The following is a 16,241-nucleotide window of genomic DNA, read 5'->3' on the forward strand; positions in this document are numbered from 1 at the left end:
CCCAGCACAGGTTTCTGAAAAAGGTCGTGGCCAATAGAAAAAAAATGCATATGATGAAAAGATGTGTACGAAAACTGAAAGGGTTTGATGATGTTGTACGTGGAGAGAATCTGCAACAGGTGGATCGAGCTGCGTTACAAATAAACCAACACCAGTTGTGCCCAGTACAGATTTGCTGTATGATGCCCACGCCACCCCGAGTGCTGCATTCTCATTGATCGGCTCAGCATCGGCAGGAACCATACATCTCTTGAGTGGGTTGTAAGCTGTGCTGACTGTGTATTGAGGAATCTATAAGCAAGGATTGGATGCTACTGGGTGAACCCATGCAAACAAGAGATTGAAAAGATTCCCAAAACAAAACCTATAGCTCACTACAGATGACACAATGAAGACTAGAGAGAAAAGCCAAATAGTAATGCTACACCATTCAGCTTCAAGAAGCACATTATTTATAGCGCTGTCCACATATGGCTACTGCTAAATGTCAAATCAGCAGCCTCATCAAATTACACTTTGGAACTAGTGGAGTCCACAGATCCGTACAGATATACAGTGCGACAAAACCCAACTTCAGCTCGTGCAGACGTCTACAACGGCCTGGGATCTTCCAGCACCTAGCACCTCAAGTCTGAAACCCTGTGCAGGGCAAGGACCTCCTCGTGTGACTGAGCAGAATTAGAGAGAGGGAAAGGACGTTTGTTAGTGATGACAAGGACAAGCTACCAAGCTCCAGGATCAGTGGACGATACGCAGCCTCGCCTCCAACCTGCAACGATGACGGCTTGGTTCGACTCCCTGACACTCTGTATGTGGTCTGCGGGGGAAAGAGCTGCTGTCCAGGGGGGGCTCTAAGGGTGTATTGCTATCTCCTACTTGATCTGTACTGCTGGGACAAAGAAAACCATGAATTCACAGCAAGATTCAGTACACAAGTAGAATTAAATTAACGTGAAGAAAATCTGGATTCTATGAAAGCTGCAATACTTTATGACTTCCCATTTGAAAAACCTGAACTCAGTGCAGTTAAAATATTTTTAAACAAATGCATGCAGCTTCTTGAATCAAGGAAAGGCAAAGTGCTCTGATTTTCAAGGACACCAAACACCAGTGGTTCCACTGACATGACCAGCCAGTGTAAATGCAGCATCTTTCAAGCCAGAAGAACAACAAAAATTGTTACTTGCAGGGGAAAAATAAATATTGGTCTTTGCAGCTATGAAGAGTTCATTGATAGGAAATACTTTCTTCAATTTAGTAATGGAAAATAGCTGGCTTCTCACTTAGGCTACGTACATCCACTAGCTCGTGTCAGCTCTGTTTTCCATAAATATACTTTGATTATAGTCGCATGTTTCAGTCCAGACATCTTTGGCCTAAACAAGCTGTACAAAGCAGGATTTCCACAGGAACAAAATCCTAGTGCGCTAATTGAGGACACATTTCAACATTGTAATGATCTGTAGACTCCCAAACCTATTTTCCAGCCACCTTTGAGTTGCATGCTGTAGCAGTACAGTCAGCACCTCTCAACAGATAATGCTGCAGAGATGGATCTCACTTCAGCGGTGATAGTCAAACAAGTGCTTCCAGTGAAACCCTCTGCCCTGTAGGATTTCCAAATGCAAGCTGCCTTTAGAGAGCTTTCTTATTACTGAAGAGATGTGAGAAGCTGCAAGAAGCACATTTAAGAGAATATACTTGATCCACTGTGATCTGTGGAGTAACTGAACTTTAAACTTTACCTGGGAAGTGCTTTGATCTGCTATTGTTTTAAACACCCTCCTTTGCACAAAGACATTTGTCATCGAAACTAGTTCCACAATGTGGAACAGGCTCTTACTCATTGCTAAGAGCAGATTCCTTTGTAAAGGTCAGCTGAATTACTAACAGTGAGCTGGGTAAGGATTACAAAACAATTTGTGAATAAATGTTAATATTGCAAGTATTTAGATGTGTGGCATTTGCAAGTTATATATTTGTACTTACTCCTTCCCTCTCAATTTCAGTTCAAGCCTGTTATGCACTTTTGGGTGGGCCAACAGCATGAAATACCTGAAGCCAGAAAAAGCAGCGTGAGCACCACGCTCCTAGTGAAAAATCTCGCAGGACAGGTACACCAGACTCTGACAAGGAAACCACTCCTTTTAATGTGTGCAATTTGCCAATTTCAAAAGCGCATGGGTCATTAATAGGGTGGGAGCAAAATCGTCATTGGTGGCAGGAAACCTGACAGAATTATTTGTGCTTCCCAGCTACACTTTTTTTTTTTTTTTTCCAAGAATCAACAGTGTACCTAATGAAGATAACGTGAAGATTTTTAAAGCGACTGGTTTGTTTCTGATGGCACTTTTTAAAAACCAGGCTTGTCTACAAGTCAGGGAAAAACCAAGCCACTGTGCAGCAGTTGCAGCTTTTGAATTCTGGAACTAGCACACGAAGCCAGCTCCAGCACACTCCAACACAGAGCACGGTGGATGTGACAGTGCAGAACACACATTTCATGAGTTCTGTGACTTTTTGCAAGAGCTCAGTGTCCCAGGCTAAGGGTTTTTCTCCTCAAATGCTTGTTTCTCTTAATAGATATTAAAGAAGGTGTGTGTGTGGGGGGAGGGTTAAAATAAGAACTTGAGGTTTTACCTTTTTCTTCTCTTAAGGATTAAACCATTCTCCTCTCCATCAAATGCTTTTCAGATTTAACCATAAGGCTACACTGCCTATATTAAAGCCTACAATGAAGTTGGAGTAACAGTAATAATGCCACAATATTTGGATGGTGATATATGCATGAATGAGATACTAAAGCTGTAATTTAATTTCAGTTTTCTGCCACAGTTCAACATTAATCAAACTGCAACAAAAGATTACATTTGCAGGTGATCCAAGATGCACTGTCTGTCTATGTGCTCGTTCAGACTTTACATGCCTCCGCAGGCATCACTTCCTTCAGGATACCACAAAGATTCGATCTATGACCATTTCTATTCCCCTGTTTGGAAAACATTTAGAAAGCAGATAACCAGGCTAGTCTGTAGGTAGTATTTTAATTAGTTTGTAAATGCTAATTTCCAATGTGGCATAGAGTAGGTAGGGTACCCATGAGTATTTCTCATTATATCTACACAAGAAAACAAGCTTGGCATTTTAATTAAAATCCCCATGTCACAGCATAAGATTAAAGTATTCAGGAAAACATTGAATACAAATTCCCATCTCTGCAGCATTATCTCATGCGTCATCAATTACTGCCATGCCTAAATCTAGCATCATGCCAGCACATTAAGACAGTAGGTACTATATGCAGTGTTCACTGGACCAGAAGAACAGAAATAAGAAGGGGGAAAGGAAACCCTAGAGAAGAAATTAAAAAAGGCAGACCGTGCAATACAAACCAGATCATGGCTGCTTAGCTAATATGGGCCAACTGCTGCGGAAGAAAAATGTCGAACACCCCAAGTTGTGTAAATTTTTGTAAACATCTAAACACGCACACAAACACACACAACACCAACCTACACATGAATGAAAATATATATTCATCTTTTACTAACACTAAGTTTCTTCTAAGTGCACGCTAACATGAAGAAACTTTAAAATTATTATCTGGGAAAATAAGTATTTGAGAAGTTCTAACTTTAACAAAAAACTAGTCTTAATCAGAACACTGCTGGGCAACCCTCCTTTGTTCTTTACCACTTTTCTTCCTCTTGTACTGAAACCGCAAATGAACATTTAAATTGAAAGGCAAAAGCTAAGTGCCAAACTCACGGGTGAAGTTTAGGCTGAACAAGATATCATGCCTAAGACTAGCAGAAGATGTTTTGCAGAGAGAAAAATTAAAAAGCTCCAAAAAGCTTAAAAAAGTAAAACTAAACAAAACTTAACTTTCCCCATCTATTGGCTGTACTCTCCATACCTAATTCAGAGGTTTTTTGTTTGTTAAATGAAAAATACTTTAAAGAAACTCACATCACAGTTTCAGATTCATGGGGAAGGGCTGCTATACTAATACATCCATGTTTCCATACTGCAGGATGTCATCCTAACACTGTTCTTTAACACACCAGTACTAAACCAAAATTAAAAGCTATCAAGGATCAAAATACATTTTACTATGGTCTTCCATTAGGTTCACATAAGAATTACACTGATTCTTCAACAAAATACATAAAGAACAAAATAAGTGTCTACAACTGCATGTATTACTGTAAATAAGTTCTGAAATATCACAATGAACTAAAGTTTAAGTTACCTATAATTTCAGGAGAGCTACTTCAAGATTAAATCCCTGGCTCATTTAATCTTGGCATGCACTTCACCACAATTAACCCCGTACTGTCATTTTCAAAAAGGAGCCCACTCCTAACCAATTTGACTGCATTCACATCAAGTACCATCCGATCACGGCCTAATTTTTGGTGGCTTGATGATGATAAGTATGTATCTTACCGATTCTATAGGCTTGTCTAGAGATGCTTGCTCTATCTCCAGGTGCCCTTCTTCATATTGATCAAAGTGATTGCCCTGGAAGAAAAGGAAACTGTTAGCTCTACAGCAGGACACACTGCCCGTGGTGTCATTTCAAGATACAGGCTTGTGCATATGTTAGATTTTATATTTGTTTTACTGGCTAAATATAAACTAATTAAATACAGCCTCTATTCAGTATGTAGGCTATAGGAAAAAAAAAAAGTCATTCTGAAACCCAACTGTACCAATTCAATGAGGTTCACAAGTTATAGAAGTTGGTAAAATATCAAAAAATTAAGATGACAACACTTGGGGTATGTGTGTATATTTTCATTTTGTTTTGTTTTAAAGTCTGTGAAACATTGACTACAAGCACCAGTGCTGGCCAAAACCACACAGAACAAGAATCAGAAGGAACTGACACTCCCCCCAGCTCCAGGAAGGCTTTTTGTGGTGCTGGTTTTTAGTTTGTGTGTTTATTATTTGGTTCATTTTGTTGTTGCTGTTTTTTGTGTTTTGTTTATTTGTGTTGTTGGTTTCTTTGGTTTATTTCTTGTTTGTTTTTTTTATTTGTTTGTTTTTTAAAGGCTTTCCTTGCATCAGGAATCAAAACTGCTTGCAGCATGCGTGTAATTTCACGCACCTCAAGTCAACCAAAACCCACAGCGGTACCGCAGGAAGCCCTCGCTGTGCCCCAGCACACAGCCATGGTCTGAAGCAGCCCCCTCCCTGCACCCCCAGCCGCACAGCGCCAGGTGAGCCCAAGTGACCACCAACACCTGAACCCAGCAGTTTCTGTGCCATGATCAGCCTGCAGACATGTGGACGCACCAGGAGGGAGCATTTTGGGCGCAGTACCTAAAGCCACTACGCAGAAGCGGTAACGGCCAAACAGATGAACACGTCTGAGCAAAGAGGACCAAGAGACGCACAGCACACTAATAAAGTGTGCAGATGCTGACAGGGCAAAGAAAAGGCTATAGATAGCCATAAATCCAATCCCCTTGCTTCTCTACACTCCTGGATCAACTCCGTAGGATAGCTGCAGCCCACAAGGTATCTGCAGTCCTACAGAGTGGCCACGTGGATAGGAAAAGGAAGCAGGATTATTGTTATTGTGTGCCACACCTAGCTCCCCCCCACACACACCCCACATGTGCTTCAGAATCGCTGACGTCTGAGCAGGGCCACCCAGGGCCCCACGGAAGCACAGCACAGCAACGATGGCAGCCGGAGACCAGCGCCACGCACCCACTGCAGGGCAGGACCGAACCTCCCTGTCCTTCCGAGGCGCTGAGCAGGGGGGCTCCCAAGCTGGGGAAGCAGACGCCGACGGCCTGGAGAGCAGCCACCGGTGCTGGAACACCCTCAGCACGAGTGGCCATTTCAGGAAATCCATGTCTCTGTTGGAGCTTCTCAGAAGCCTCAAATTCCTGAAATTGCGAACGCTGTGAACCATTTTTGGCCATTCGCTATGTTTACGACGCATCACTAACAACCACCACAGTTAATACACATCCTGGGGGGGGGAAGGGGGAGCGGGGTCCCACTTGCTCACTGCAAGCTTGAAAACAAAGCCGAGAGGTGGCTGCTGGAGGGAGCAGGCCCAGGAAGGGGCTGCTTCTGCAGCTTCCCAACCTCCCCCGGGCACTGTGCAGTGTCACGGCCCCATGCAGCCACCAGAGGCTGTCACCGTCCCTTTCCCAGTGAGACCAGGACCCTCAGCCAGTACCAAACACGTGGGGATTTTTATTTGTATTCCAGCTCCACAATTTCTTTGAGCAGGAACACCTTGCACTGCTGCCAAAAGAAACATGTTGTTGCTCTCCTCCTTTCTACCAACACCAATTTTTCCTCCTACAAAAATTTTAATGAAAGCCAGCATGAGAAAGAGCAAATTACAGCTGTAATGGACTGCCTCTTGGAAGCTTACAAGCCAGACAACAGCCTCCAAAAATCTTCTGAAACTGGAGTTCCTGCCAGTGATGCAAATTTGCAAGAGAGCATCCTGACAGAAACCTGCCGCCAAGAAAACGTGCCTCAATACCCAAAATTCTGCCCTATCCATCACCCGTGGGGCACAGACAGCTCACACAGGCCACGCTCTACACCCAGCAGTTCTTCCCCATGTGCCCAGAGCAGATTCGGGATTTCATCTGCAGGCAGCAATCTTTTTCGGACAGCCTTCAAGAAGCAAGCTAAAGGCAAACGTACTGTGCACGTGCAATCCTTGAGCTGCGTACGACAAAAATCAGTAGCTTTTGGAGCCGGGCACAGCACAGATGTACACAGCGTACACGGCTGTGTTGTGAAGTCAGCAAGCCCAGCCTCCCCATAACAGTGCCCAAGAGAACAAAAGCAGTCAAGAGCATGTACACTGCTGATGAATTTGTACTGTCGGCTGCTGCACGTTAGTAAAACTTCATGTACAACATTGAAATCCACAAAACATTTAGATAACGAGCACCTGAAACACTCCCAGCAAAAGCCAAGTCATAGGCTGCTTTTCCCCCCCGTTCATTTCACGATGTGATTTCTCTGCCTGCAGATAGCTCAGAGTATGCCAACTAAATTACCTGGAGCTGGCAAAATATTTCTGCCTAATCACTGTCTCCTTCTGTGCACTGCCTGCCAACATATTGAAATTATTTTTTAAAAAGGCAAGGGTCAATTCCACTCTGAAAGCACACCTTGCTGATTTGAGGCTTTACAACTCTATTTGCCTTCGCTTTAAAAAAAAAAAAAAAAAAAAGTCTCCTCCCAGAAGCTATGCATGGGACTGAACAGACCAGAGACAAATGCAAAGAAGCCAAAAAGCAACCAAAGCTGTTCCAAGTCCCAGGATCTCACTGTTATCTCCTTTATGTCCCTCAGGATTCATTTTGTATAGTTGTATACTTCCGGGGTTTTGTTGCCGGTCATGGCAGCGGAGCCGGGCTGCCTGCTTTTACAAGTAGCAGCACTACAAATGCCTCATGTGTGGAAGCAGGCAGGGCGCTTGCCATCACCCCGAACTCCTGGGTAACACAAATTCCCTCGGCACACACTGCGCCAAGCCCCGGGGGATGCCGACACCGCACTCACTATATTAGGAAGTTGTCTGTCCCAGGCCTGGCAATTGAAGCCACCAGGGTAACAAAGCGTCCAAACCAAACCAAAAGCAACACGCATCACAGGGAGCGTTCTTTTTCAATCCTTAACGCAGACAATTAAAGGAAAATTTCTCTTTCTGCCATCAAGTAGCTCACCCTGGATAAAAAGCCGGGAGGTAACCCAGCAGTCACACCGAGGTCACATCTATGAGCGTGTTCATCATAGCAGTGCCTAAGGAGCAAGCAGAGAAGGGGCTCTCGCTTCTGCTGTCACAATAAAGCCTCACTAAAGCGGTGCTGCCTGCCATCGCGTGATCAGAGGCCTTTTGGAGCCGGGACTCCATGGGGCTGAGGCAGCACAGTTTGTCCCTTCGCTTCCTCAGCCCTGGAGCTGGCTCCGAAACAAGCTGGGGGGAATTCAATCTGTTGTCTTTGTTTTCCAGTTCCTCAACCTGGCACATCGAAGGGATCCATTTCACATTTCTGTGCCGCTGTGTCTTAAGACAATGAATCAGAGGAAGACAAAATACTTTAACATTTAAGTCTAACAATTAATTAAAACCTAAATGTTGAATCTGTTGAGAATAAACTACATTTCTGGCAGATGAGAACTGTAAGCACAGACCATGTTTTAATACGAATTTAATCTGCATCTTCTGCAGACTTGAGCAATGCTTCTCTCTTCAGAAGAAACCTTTAAGTGTAGCTGGTAATTCAATCCCTACCAAACGGACACCAGATCATCAAATAACAGCCACATTAAAAAAAAAAAAAAAAAAAAAAAAACAGTGCTTGTTCAAAACCTAGTCCCAGATCATCTTCCCTGCGTGACTGCCCCAGAGAGATGCTAAATCCTGGCCCTGCCAGCTAACGAGGCCCCTGCCTGCTCCAGCAGCACACTCCCCAGGGCTGAGCACAGCGCCCTCATCCCTCGCACCCTCTGCCCCCAGCCCCAGGGCTGTACTGGGGCCTCCCAGCTCGGGCGCTGTCAAACAAGACGTGCTGCACTGCTTTCATTGCCTCCTTGCAGCTGCGAGCCCCATCCTGAAAGAGCAGGGCACGTAAGACGATGGGCTTCCACTCCAGCATCCTTCACTGCTATCTGTAGCACTCTGTGCTGCAGCGAGGGCTCCAGCCGGGTGCGTCACTGCAGTCCTGATGAAATCCAACACACCTTACTGCTGGGATGAGGAGCGAGGGCAAGCCTTTAATGCCCACACACTTGCTCCACACTGCACACCAGCTGTTGGGCTTGCTGCATTCCCCTCCAGGAGCCAAGATGCCCACAGCCTGTGGTTCATCTGGCTGCGTCATCTCAGCTCTGCAGCCACCGCCCGGTCACTCGCAGCCCCGTGCCCTTTCCTTTCCCCTCCTCTCCCTGTTGGATCCGTGCACGAAGCTCTCAGCCAAGCCCTGTGTCTCGGAGCCCTCGCATGCTAAACGATCAAGTCTGGAGCACAGCTTTTGGAAGTCAACTAGCAAAAGCTGCCTCCATGTGGGATTTTGGACTGTTATACTCCCTTACTTGGGCAGCAAATACATGGACCTTCCAGCCCAGTAAGTCCCTTTTTGTCCAAGACTAAATGGACACTGGGTTTTCTGAAACAATTCAAGTGAAATAGCCTGAGGGGAAGAGCACTGCTGCTTGTTTCTTTCTTCCAAGCTCCCAAACATTGTAGCAGTGAGACCTGGCATGCATAATTTCAAATTTTAACAATTTAATCACACTTCTAACCCAAAGTATTAAGTGTGAAGAACTGTTGCCACTAAACGGCTAGATATAAGTGAAATTAATTTGGTGTTTTACACCCACTTGTCAGAGTAAGCTGAGGATCCCGGAATTTACTTTGGCCCCTGTAAGACAGCAGCCGGTCATCTCCACGAGGCAGGCTCTCACAAAGGCTGGCAAAGACAAAGCATCTAAGGACCCACAGATCTTCCTAGGAAAGAAACTCCTTTTAAAAGCATCTTCACAGCTACAAGGTGGAAGAAAAACATGCTCTCCCCTTCCTTCTCACCTGAAGGGTGGATCCAAAACCAGGCCAGACATCCAAGCACTGCATTTTCTAAGTCACCTACAGCATCACCACCATGAGGAAAGGACGATGAGTCACTCAACTGTTTCAAGGCTATTAAACCTCCCTGGATATTAATTATCAGACTGCTCTTTACGATCTGTCCAAACACAGAGGATATTAAGATGTCAGCTTGCAGAGCGCATCCCATGCAGTGCACATTCCTGATGGGAATTAGTGGTTTCTTCTACAAACAGCTGTACGTTACCCATCTAGTAAGCGTGGCAGTCCACAGCTCGGCAGCTAGGCTGAGCATTTCAACGCGGCACTCCAGTGGAGAGAGCAAACGACAACAAAAAAGGAGCATAATGGAGATGTGAAAGTGATGGCTTTCTTTCAGAACGCTTTCGTTCAGCTGCCCTTCCAGTTACTGCTCAACAAGAGAGCTCAGTTACAAGAACACTATTGCTAATGTAAAAGCAAACAATGCAAGCCACAAAACCCAACAGAAATCAGAGACAAAGAGCCTACAATGTGAACACCTGGGGGAAATCCTGCCTGCTCCAGACTCACACAGACAACTGCAAGCAGAGCTACGTCGGTGAAGACTCCAGCTCACAACCACAGGTCCGTGCTAAGGGCACTAACATCAGCATTGACCAAGGAGGGAACGCACAGCACACAGTCACTGAGATGTCAGAGCCGAAGCGATCTCTATTTCCACGCTTACCTTCCTCCAACTCAGGAGGGTGTACAGCAACACGTTCCCGTGACCATGCATATAATCTAAAGAAAATAACTTGGCAGAAAAGCCTCACTGTACTCATCTTCGTTATTTCTTAAATGCACCGGAAAAAAGCACAGCGTGATCACGATTTTTAACTGCATTCAAAAAGAGCACAGCGTGTTCAAAAATTAAGTTTTCACACTGGTGAAACATCAGAAAGACTCAGAAAACAATATTTATAGTCCATTTACTTTAGAAAATGGAATTTTAAAACACTAAAGCAAATTAGCACCACCTGTGCATATTCTAGTTATCTAAGAATTTTCTCAGTAAACCTTAAATTCTCAAAATACTAAGTCAAACCACCAGAGTGGGCGTTGTTACCCAAAAATGCCACTTTAAAGTACTTAACCAAACACACTCCCACTTTCTGAAAGCTCTCAAGGCATTGTTTTAAAATAGCAGAGGAGACACTAGGAATGGCTAGGAAGAGCTGCTGGTACCCACAGACAAGGCCATGGCGTGGTGCAGCTAGAGCCGGGGCAGACCACGTTAGTTAGCTACGAGTCACAGCAGTTTTTGCTCCACTCTCCAGTGTCCGCCTGTAAGCACAGCTGATGCCTCCTGCAGCCATCCTGGATCAGGTCAGCACAGACAGGAGGTTTCAGCAGCCAAGCTGGAGCAGCACCCGAACACATCTGGGCAAATGCCAGCTCTCCGCTGCCCTCGCTGCCTGCCTGCCTGCAGCTGGTACCTTCCTGGGTAAAGAAAAAGCCTCGATGACCCCAGGAACAGCCATCCCATTACATTTAATTAATTAATTAATTTTTACAAGGAGTTGGAATAGTTGAGAGAAGACGGGGCAGCCCAACTTCCAGCATCAGCTGCAGCCCAGCAGCTTGCCCAAGTTGTGCTGCGGCGAGGCAGGGGATGGTGGAGCCGCGTGAGAGGAGCTGAGGGAGCAGCACCAGGCACTCTCACCTAAACCAAAGGCTCCGCCAGCCTCTGTATTCAGGAAAGCACAACCTACAGAGGTCTCACATGGCGTTCTGCTTTGCCTCCAGCTCTTTTCTCATAAAAGCCTTCCTGGCCGGGTCGCCTGGTGCAGAGCCACCGGCTTCGCACAGCCCGAGCTCGGTGGGATGGGAGAAACTGACTGCGGGTACAGACGGAAGGAGAAAAGCCACGCGTGCCCAGGGCCGCCTGCACGGCCCTTCAGCCCTTGTGCAGGGCTCCAGCGTGGCCAGCCCCACCGCTGAGCCCAGCCATCACAGACACGAGGTTGGAGCTGTGAAAGCCAAATCAGGCACACCACAGCTAATCAACTGTTTACGGCACGCAATCAAGACTTAATGGGTTTCTAATTTCTCTGCAAGATCCATACTGCCGCATGTATGCTGACTGCGAATCTCAGGCGGTAATTTATGCTGCCCTTATAAGCTAAGCGGGACCCAATGACTCCACACGATGGAAAATCTCCAAAATGTAATTGATGCAGACAACCGTGGTGATGTTCAGAAATCCATCCAGAGAACTCAAAAACAACTCCTGAAAAGCGTAGCTTAGAAATGTTTCTTGAATATTCATTATGCACCGTGAAGATGCATTCTGAAGGCCAATATATGCTTACGAAGACAACTCCATCCAAACCTTCGCTCACATAAAGAAGCTCTCTTGGACACTTTTAAAAGTCGAGCAGTTCCATAAAATTACAAGGAGTAGTGATACAAAACCACCGTGGTACCTGGAAAGCTTTTGTTAATGTTTCTCAGAACAAAACCATTTTCTTTTCCCCCATTGTTTCCTGAAATGACTGCAAAGACTTAAAAAAAAAGAAAAAAAAAAATTGAAGTGATCCTTTTCCGGCAACACAGACGTAAAGCAGTCACAAACAACAGCTCGTGTTTTCACTGCCTTCGGCACACCGTAAGTCATTTCCCTAGTCCCCTTCCTGTACATAAGCAACGTAAGAGTAGGTACAGACAACGTACACCTTCACACCCTCAGAAATAGCTTAATATTTGCAGTCAACATCTTGTGAAAGCAGCAGCAAAACCATATTTTAGGCAAACACACAATTATTTTGAGAGTACTTCAAAAGAAAATCCTCTCAAGTCAATACAACAAAAGCAATCACTTATGATTTGGATATGAATTTAAATTGGCAACTTTTGAAAGCACCTTGTAATTACATGTTGAGATGCTGAAGGCACCTTTTGTTTAGCTACCTAAAAATTAATTTTGATGGTAAAATTCTGTTAAGTCTAAAAACGTTGAAACAACACTCAACCAGAGCACATTCAGGACTACTGGTAGGTCACAGCTTTAAACCACGAAAACGTGCAGATAAACACCTCGCTAGAGCTGTCCCATTTCATGTCCTACGGCTCACAGATAAACAGCTTGTACAAGGAGTGGAAGCCACAGGCAGGTCCCTGCTTCGTAGTGCTTTGCAGTCTTTGGCACCAACCAAGAACAATTTAATGTCTTTCAGATTCCTTCTGCCACCACGAATGCCAGCACTAAATCTGCTCCCGCACGTGAAGAATGCTGTTCAGCTCTTCAGCACTTCCAGCACCCGTACTGGGGAGCATCAGCACTGGTCTAACTCACCCAATTTTCTCTTAGCCTCTTCTCAACACAGTGATGCAGAAGGTGCTGCAGCTTCCAGCACCCACATCCTCATCACCATCAAGGACTTTCAAGCAAGACAAAGGGAAAATACCCCGCTGGGTGCTAGTCAGTTACTGTCTAGGGTCTAACTTGTTCACCACCATGTGCTTGCAAGTATTTCTAGTGGCATCTTTTAAAACATAATAAATGGTGTTTGACTTGCTAAAGGATCGTTTCTGCACCAGAACATCACAGGACAGCTCGCTCAGGAGCATGCAGGAGGGACTCAAGCTCCCAGGTCCCTCCATGAGACTTGCTGCCATTCAACATTCCTACCAACAGCCAGCAGGGAAAGCACAGTAACCATCAACAGAACTCACAGCTCGTGAAGCCTGCCGAGCAGCGAGCAACACCACGGACATGTTTGCACAGAGCAACCCGAGCTGTGTGCCAGTGACCTGTGTGCAGCGCGGCAAAGCCTACACAAACCCAGCACGGGGCTGCAGTGAGAGGGCCGGGACCAAAGGGAACCCACGCTGCTGGCACCTGCTCCACGCAGCACAGCATCAAAAGGAAAGAAACACAACCCAAGGGCAGGTATAAAGGAACAGCAAATAAAGTAGTAAAAATATGGTTATCTCCGCGCGTTATACAGCTGGGAAGTGTTCTAGGTTCTGCCATGCAAGCCTTCCAGTCACACAGTAAAGGCTTTGGAAAGCGTTAAGATGCCGGAAGCCATAACACCACGGAGGGAACAGTAAGATGTCCTGCAGTAACAGGAGTCAGAGCTGGCTGGGACAGCTCTCAGAAGAGCCTGGAGCTAAGACAGCAATGTTGTATATGCCCTCGTAAGAGGCATGGCACGAACAAATTTCGGCACAGTAGAGAAAGACTTAACACGGAAAAGCAGATAAAAGCTGAAAACAGAAAAATCTGAAGAAAAAACAAAGGCAGGCACACCTTTCTTTGGACAAACTCCTGGAAGAACCTCCAATGGAAAACATTCGCTGCTAACAGCTGTCTTCAAGAGATACTGTAGCCAAGCACTCATTCCTGGACTCAAAATGGGGTCATATGATGGAAATCAAAAGGTAAGCAATACCCAGATATTTAGAGCTGACATCCTAATATTGATTTCTGGCTTTACAACTCTGAATGGTTAAAATCTCCGAAGAATTAATTACTCCTGGAGCTGCCTGAAGATGGAAAGTACTAAGAACTACTGAGTTTAAAAGAGCACAACAGAAAGAGGCATATCAACCACAGAAACCTTGGCCAAGAAGCGCACCTGATCAGGTCATGTCCTAAAGCCTGACGACCCCATGCAGCAGGAGCCTGGAGGCCAGTCTGGATGGGGCAGGGGAAGAGGGGGGATCACAAGAAACTGCGATGGCTTCGACACAGTTTGTCAGCCAGAGGACAAAAGTTTCCTTTCCCACCTAGTTAGCCTTGGCCGCAACAGAACATCACTGCATGAGAGAAGAAAAAGGAAGTGGCAAAAAATGTAATAAGGAAAGGTGCAACCCAGGAAGCTGCAGGTCTACAGAGATTTCATCTACCCTGCAAGTTCCAGAACTTCATGTCCAAGTTCAGCTTTTCCTGTCATCTAGAACTGAAAGCAATACTGTTTGATCTACTTTTTAACCCGTTTTTCCCCAATTTTCTCCTCCCTTCCAGGTTCACGTAAACAGACAAAAACCAGTTGTGGTCCCAATGCTCCCCCTTTGCCCACCCAAGGGGTCGGTGCGTCCTGCCAAGGAGGTAAGGACAGAGCTCGTCCTGTGCTGTAACGCCAGACATTCAACCACGGCCTCACGATAGACGAGCATCTCCAAACAACACTAACAGATTTCAAAAAACTAAGATTAATTCTTAGGACAGAAAGCACGCCATGGAAGAGAGCTACCTCTTGGCCTGCTCCCAGCTACATTTATCTAAGGCAAATTCAGGCACAGGGATCTTGTGTCGCCCCAGCTCGGGATACCATGTTTTGCAGTGACTCCGCTCCTATTCTTTCCGCCGTTCCCCCACGTTACATTTTTTCTCTTCCCAGATAGCACAAGAAGGCAAAAGAAGACAGCCCTATTCATCTCCCTGCCGCGCAGAGAAAAGCCACTGACCGACTCTGTCCTACAACCTGCGAGCAGCCCCGGCCTGCTGCAGGCTATAAAAACCAAGCAGGTTTGCCTTAGGCAACGTGTACAAGGTGAAGCTGCCGACAGCCCGGAGGATCGCAGGACTCTGCGCTGCCCGCCCAGATGCTGGCGAGCCCACGGCCTGCTCAGCCCCGCTTCTCATGTGCCTGCCGGGCTGCCAACGCCAAGGCGCGAAGCCCACGTCCGACTTGGGCTGCTGGAAGCACAGAGCGGCTACCAACAGCCACGGGCTCAGGTAGCTCTTGGAGTGTTTGAGGAAAAAAAACTTGTCTATCTCCGTGGCGTAAGCAAGAGGAGGGGAACCGAAGTCCAGACTGGCCACAATTCAAGCCAGGTTGGAGAACTTGCCTTTTCTGCTTCACGGAAGCGTTCTGCCATGCCACAGACTGCACAAGGAAAAGAAAAAACCCAGAGACAGAACAGCCTGCGTTCCGTCTGGCTAATGATGCAAGTAAGTGCAGTGTACGTAGGAAGAGGAAATTATCGTACACATATACACATATGGCTCGTAATATTTCTGCTTCAACAATGCAAAGGAGAAGGAGAGAGCAACAAAACATTTTCTCAACATCTGTGACTAACTGGGAACTCCGCTGGATTTCAGTGCCGCACAGACATCCGTGGTATTCAGCCTTGGAGCTCAGTCTAGTTAATCTAAAGAAAAAAAAACGCAATTACACAAAAATAACACTAAAAATATGTTTACTTATTGCAGCTGTCTCATGTATTTACAGCGCTTCCAGTAACACTTTTTAAAACACCCTGTTAGCACCATCGACAGCTATCGCTCACAGTGACTGGAGTCACCGAGGTTCACAAGCTCGGCTCTGCCGCGGGGAAGCCAGTCAATCACGGGGCCTGCAGAAGCTGACAAGTGACAGCCACCCCTTCTAACCAAGGGACCGAGCCCCGCAGTGGCCCACCCAAAAATAACCCTTTGTGTTACAGGGCAGGGAGGAAGGTCAGCACCTATTCAGGTAAGCCTTCAGACTTCTCTTTAGGCTTGGAAATGGTAAGTTAAGAAAGGAGGAAGATGGGTAACATCCTTCCTCCTTCAGTAAATCATTGCCTGAAAGTCTCCCAAACGAGTTGCTGTGCTGCCCTGGTCAGGGAAAGATCAAGTATTTCTGCACAGAGCAAAGCTCAGCACATTTCACTGCAGCTGCCC

At 46.0% G+C, this 16,241-nt stretch overlaps 1 protein-coding gene across 7 annotated transcripts in view; it reads right to left on the minus strand.

The window, feature by feature from the left end:
• GPATCH8 (G-patch domain containing 8) overlaps positions 1–16,241 on the minus strand; it is a 55,393-nt gene that overhangs the window by 36,209 nt on the left and 2,943 nt on the right. For 5 of the 7 annotated variants that reach the window (XM_082779027.1, XM_082779028.1, XM_082779029.1 and 2 more), the window contains exon 2: positions 4,450–4,524. In XM_082779027.1, the coding sequence (XP_082635153.1) occupies positions 4,450–4,524 (75 nt within the window). Of the gene's footprint in view, positions 1–4,449; positions 4,525–16,241 lie in introns of those variants that run through there. The other 2 variants (XM_082779033.1, XM_082779030.1) reach the window with 2 other exon arrangements.

Source organism: Aythya marila (assembly GCF_965140915.1).
Source record: "Aythya marila genome assembly, chromosome: 25".
In the NCBI taxonomy this organism is placed as follows: domain Eukaryota; kingdom Metazoa; phylum Chordata; class Aves; order Anseriformes; family Anatidae; genus Aythya; species Aythya marila.